Source organism: Chanodichthys erythropterus, chromosome 3 (assembly GCF_024489055.1).
Source record: "Chanodichthys erythropterus isolate Z2021 chromosome 3, ASM2448905v1, whole genome shotgun sequence".
NCBI classification, from domain to species: Eukaryota; Metazoa; Chordata; class Actinopteri; order Cypriniformes; family Xenocyprididae; genus Chanodichthys; species Chanodichthys erythropterus.
This window is the reverse complement of record NC_090223.1, coordinates 2489537-2495317: the sequence shown is the minus strand read 5'-3', so window position 1 is coordinate 2495317 and position 5781 is coordinate 2489537. Positions and strand designations below refer to the sequence as shown.

The 5781-nt window shown below is 34.4% G+C and overlaps 1 protein-coding gene across 1 annotated transcript; it reads left to right on the top strand.

Moving 5' to 3' along the window:
- Positions 1 to 324: 324 nt before the first annotated feature.
- Positions 325 to 3269, top strand: LOC137017461 (gastrula zinc finger protein XlCGF57.1-like). The gene is made up of 2 exons (XM_067381749.1): positions 325 to 388; positions 2287 to 3269. The coding sequence occupies exons 1-2, from the start codon at positions 325 to 327 to the stop codon at positions 3267 to 3269; spliced, it is 1047 nt and encodes a 348-aa protein (XP_067237850.1).
- The last annotated feature ends 2512 nt before the right edge of the window (positions 3270 to 5781 follow it).

The following is a 5781-nucleotide window of genomic DNA, read 5'->3' as shown; positions in this document are numbered from 1 at the left end:
TGGGTTTTCTATTTAAATTCACTTTTGTACATTTAATTCAGATGCTAAAATTTGATATCTGGTGTTAACCCTATAAAAACAAACACAGTAACTGATTTTGGCAGATCAGCTCCTCCAACCAATCTGCAGTTCAGTCAATGAAGCCCCGCCCACTACAGAGTCACTGTCAATGAAGCCCCTCCCACATCATGCACACCATCAATGAAGCTCCTCCCACAGTAGTTCATCAATAAATGCTGGAATATTCCCATCAGACGAGCATCAGAGCATCAGGAAGAGCTGAAATCTGCAAAGACTGAGTTTATTAAAGAGGACAGTGAGAACATGAGTGATCCAGAACCCTGCAGAATGAAACACACTGAAGATACTGAAGAACAAAGAGGTTGGTGTTTATTCTTCATTCATTCATGACGCTGAACAACATTCATGATAGAAAGATTCAAGCACTTCTGCACATTTAGAGAAACAGTCAAACTATGAAATGAGACATAATGTTCTTTTCTAACAAAAGTTCAGTAAAGGGAAGTTTGAGAAACTTTCATAATGATTGTCAACATCAGATCAAACTAAATATTTATTTCACATTATTTCAATATCTGCTTCACAGTTTGCAGTAGTGTTTCCAGAATTTAGGCATTTTAATATAGTTTACAACATTGTTATTTTTAGGAATAAACTGTAAACACCAAAATGTATGAAGTAAATGAACTTTCCAGAATGACTGACAGGGTTGTAAGTGTAACTTGAGCAAAATCTCTTCTTACAGTAACTTTGGTAACAGGGTTGAAGAATGCAGTCATTAATTTGTGTAAAAACTGAGACAATGGATTGAGATTATTTTCTTGTCCTCCCATCATACTGTAGAAAGATGATGTCACTTCCTGGGTGTTTTTGAAAGCAGGAAATCATGTCAGAAGTAACAGGGTTGAGTGAATCATGAAGGACACTGATAATAACACATTTAAAGATGCAGTCAGTCTAGACTTTGAGCATGTGAACTTTCTACAGACGCTGAAACGATCATGATATGATGTCACACTCCATGAAATTAAAACATAAATAACAAATAATAATCATTTCAAAATATACAATCTACTCGACTTTACTGCAGACTTCACCTGATCTTGTGTTTCTTGTGTCCCACATTCACATGTGCATGAATGGAAGTCAGTGGAAGGAAAGTCTAGTGTGTCCGGCCCTTAATAATTACACAGTTTTAGGAAAATAAATCAAATATCAGTCTAAAAGTTGATGTCAAAATAATGCTGTTAATATCACATTAGATATTTTTGTGATTGATCAAATATATTTAATAGTTCTCACTACAGAAACATGCTCTAATGTTTTAAATATAATAATTGAGTAAAGAACACAGGACTCTTTTCTCCTCTATTATCTGTGCACCCCTCCCTCATCCCTCATCCCTTCCTCTCCCCCTGATTCAAGACACTGAAAGTTCACTAAGAATGTCTGTAGTCCACATACGATGTTTCCTGTCAACTTATCTTTCCCCTTTCATGTTTGTAAAGGGTCACAAGGACCCTTTTATTAGGACAAATATGGACAATTTAAAAACAAAAATAACAATTTCCTTAATCTGAGCAGTTCTCAGATGCCTTAATCCTTGGCTACTTTGCCACCTGAAACACACACACACCACACACACAAATCGAATGGACTTGATTATACATTGTCATATGGTTAAAAAAAATAAACTTTATTGGCCCTGAACGGACAAAAGTTGGCACCATAGGAAATGAATGGGGAATACTATATTTCAGAGCAATGTTTTCTATATTTCTTTCTTAATATTATTTATAAAGAATTATTAAGCATTATTTAAGGAAAGGTGGCAGAGCAGCTATTTGGCAAATTCTGTATCCAGAAGACCTCCATTCAGTGCTGATTGTCTTAATTCAGTAAATCTAAATTTAATAACCATTTGATATTGGAGTCAGATTAAGCGTAGAGTTAAAGTAAAATTGAGACTAAATTCTAAAAATAAGGTGAACTTCACAGGAGCGCTGAAAAGACACACATTATACCTTCACCCAGACCGCTAGATTGAGTTGTTGGGATGACAGGTGGCTCTTTACAATTGGTTGATTAATTTTAATGTAATTAATTTCTGAAAATACAAATGCAAAAAAATCATCGAATGTTTTATAGCAGTTGTCCATCACAGCAAGGCTCAATTTTACGTCCTTTCACTTCACATTTCTCTCTTTAAATTATTTTGATGTGCTGAAAATGAAGTTTCTTCTTTGATTTCAGAGCTGATGGAAGTGAAGGAGGAGGAGAGTGAAGAAATGAGTGAAGTGGAGGAGAAACATCATGACAAACCTGGAGAGAAACCTTTGAGTCGCTCAAAGACTAAAAAGACATTTTTAAAGAAAAGAAGAGCCGAGAAATCTACAACCTGCACTCAGTGTGGAAAGAGTTTCACAGCAAAACAAAGTCTTGAGCGTCACATGAAAATACATACTGGAGTGAAGCTGTTCACATGTGATCAGTGTGGAAAGAGTTTCTCAGTAAAACAAAGTCTTGAGCATCACATGAGAGTTCATACTGGAGTGAAGCTGTTCACATGTGATCAGTGTGGAAAGAGTTTCTCAGTAAAACAATATCTTGAGCGTCATATGAGAGTTCATACTGGAGAGAAGCCACACACATGTGATCAATGTGGGAAGAGTTTCAGTCAATTTGCACACCTTAAAGATCACATGATGATCCACACTGGAGAAAAGCCGTTCACATGTGATCAATGTGGGAAGAGCTTCATACGAAAAGTACATCTTAAGGGTCACATGAGAGTTCACACTGGAGAGAAGCCACACACATGTGATCAATGTGGGAATAGCTTCACACGATCACAACACCTTAAAGCACACATGATGATCCACACCGGAGAGAAGCCGTTCACATGTGGCCAATGTGGAAAAACATTTATTGGGTCATCAACCCTGAAGAAACACCTGAGAGTTCATACGAAAGAGAAGCTACATTCATGTTCTGTGTGTGGAAAGAGTTTTTCACTGCTGTCATATTTACATGAACATGAGAAAACACACACTGGTGTGAGAGAGTACATGTGCTTTGAGTGTGAGAAGACTTTTACTACAGCGACCAATTTAGACCGACACCAGAGGATCCACACTGGAGAAAAACCTTACAAGTGTTCACACTGTGACAAGAGATTCAGGCAGTCTGGACATCTGAAAAAACACAAGAGGATCCACACAGGAGAAAAGCTGCAGACGTGTTTTTAGTTTTAGTTCATTTAGTTTATTCAGTCATCCATCCATCCAAAAAAAAAAACTTAAATTAAATGATACAATCCTTCAACATATCAAAGACAAGGACAAAGACCAAAAGGCTGAAGTCTGAACTTATTATGCCTAGCCCTCTCACCATAAAACAGAATATCAAGAAGAAAACAACGTCATACATAATATACTTTACCAAAAACATAAGTTAAAACAGAATTAAATAAGGTTAATCATCTTCCCATTGGTTCACACATTTGTAATAATAATAATCCTATTTACTAATCATTTATTCATTTTTTTTTTTTTTTATAATACTAATCCTTTATATCTTTCAATGACATTAGATTTGTACATTGTTTAAAATAGTTTTGCTGTATAACACCCTTTTAATTTCTCATCTAGACTATTCCACATATTTACCCCTCAAACGCTAATATATTTCCTTTTTTTATTTGTTCTCACATTGTTTTTTTGAAAAATGCCTATTCCTCTGAGGTTATACCGACTCTCTCTGAGCTTGAACATCTGGAGACTGTGAGGGAGCTGATGGTCGTATGCCCTACAGATCACAAATTTTCAAGGTACTTAATTTTATAAATAAGGGATTTGTTGATTCAAAATATTTTCCTGATTTACAATTCTAATAGCCTACTTTTGGAGTAAATAGATTGGATTAATATTTGATTTGTAATTATTCCCCCAAATTTCTACACAATAACTAAGGTATGGCAGAATGAGAGAATTGTACAATAGAAATAATGACTGTTGATTTACAAAGTTTTTCATTGTACACATTATAGCAATAGTTTTAGCATTTTTCATCTTTATGAAGTTTATATGCATTTTCCAATTCAAATGTTCATCAATACAGATCCACAAGAATTTATTGGCAGATACCTTTTCAATTTCTATATCATTTATTTTAATTTTGACTTCTTTTTTAATTTTCCTATTGCCGAATATAATATATTTAGTTTTACTTAAGTTCACTGATAGTTTGTTTATGTCAAACCATTTTTTAAATATCCTTAGCTCATTTTCAACAGTATTCAGGAGTTGCTCTAGATCTGTTCCTGAGCGGTACAGGCTGGTATCGTCAGCAAACAGAATACAATCTAGATTTTGTAAAACCTCGCAGACATCATTTATGTACATTATGAATAATTTGGGTCCTAATACCGAGCCTTGTGGGACTCCGTGTGTATATATATATTTTTTTTTTTTTTCCAGAATTTACGTTATTCCTTTGTACATATTGTAGCCTGACACTTAAATAACTTTTCAGCCATGCATATGCAGTTCCTCTGATACCATATCTTTCCATTTTTTTCAATAGCAATGCATGGTCAATGGTGTCAAAGGCCTTACTGAGATCTATAAATACCCCCACTGTATATTGCTTGTTTTCTCCACCAGTCCCATGACTGCCATCAAAGTAGACCTGTTAGACCTGAATCCATATTGGTGATGATTTAGCAATATATTTTTTTTCTAGAAATTTGTCAAGCCTTACCACAAACAATTTTTCTAACATTTTTGAAAACTGTGAGAGTAGTGAGATGGGTCTATAATTGGTGATCTGGTGTTTGTCTCCACTTTTGAAGATGGGTATTACTTTTGCAATTTTCATTTTATGAGGAAAGGTACCAGTAAGAAAGGACTGATTACAGATGTATGTGAGTGGTGTAACTATGCATTTTATGATGTATTTTACTAGCCTCATGTCTAAACCGGAACAGTCATTTTTGATTTTTGAATTTTCCTACAGTTTCAATTATTTCATTTTCATCTACACCATTTATAAATAAGGAGTTTAGATTAGCTTTAATGAGTTGTTCATTTATTCCATTTGTATCTTTTGGTTCAATGATTTTGTTGGACAAAGTAGGTCCTACACTAATGAAGAAATTGTTAAAAGCATTTGTAATTTCCTTTTATAATAAAATTATCTTTAACATAGTAATTGTGGAATTCTGCTTTTTTAGGCCCATTCTTGATTATAGTATTCACTACTTTCCAAATATCTTGGATGTTACTCTGGTACTGTTCCAATTTGTTATGATAATAGTTCTTCCTGTTTAATCTGATTATATTTATCAATTTATTTTTATACGTTTTATATCTATATTCTGTCTCTTTGGTTCTATGTTTCATATATAATCTATAGAGATGATTTTTCTTTTTACATGCATTCGCTATGCCCTTAGTAATCCATGGCTTATCTGGCCTGTTTTTATGTTTAGTAGGGACTTTTTGAGTAGACAGTGCTTGTCATAGAATTTGATTAGTATAGACAAGAAGGCATCATAAGCCTGATCAGGGTCTTCTGTTGCATAGACCTCGTCCCACGACAGCTCACACAGGTCCTCTTTGAGGGCAGTGATGGCTTCAGGTGTTCCGTGTCTTTTTAATGCATACGTATCTATTGTAAGTTTATCATCCTTTTGTAAAAGTTCATGAAATACTAAAAACAGGAAGATGAGCACTAATATCATTAATAAGAATTCCAGCT

What these genes read in the sequence shown, in the direction of transcription:
- LOC137017461 (XM_067381749.1), top strand. Translation starts at nt 325, where the DNA reads ATGAGTGATCCAGAACCCTGCAGAATGAAACACACTGAAGATACTGAA. An exon ending in TGAAGAACAAAGAGGTTGGT is followed by an intron (nt 389 to 2,286) that starts GTTTATTCTTCA and finishes AGCTGATGGAAG; the next exon opens with TGAAGGAGGAGGAGAGTGAA.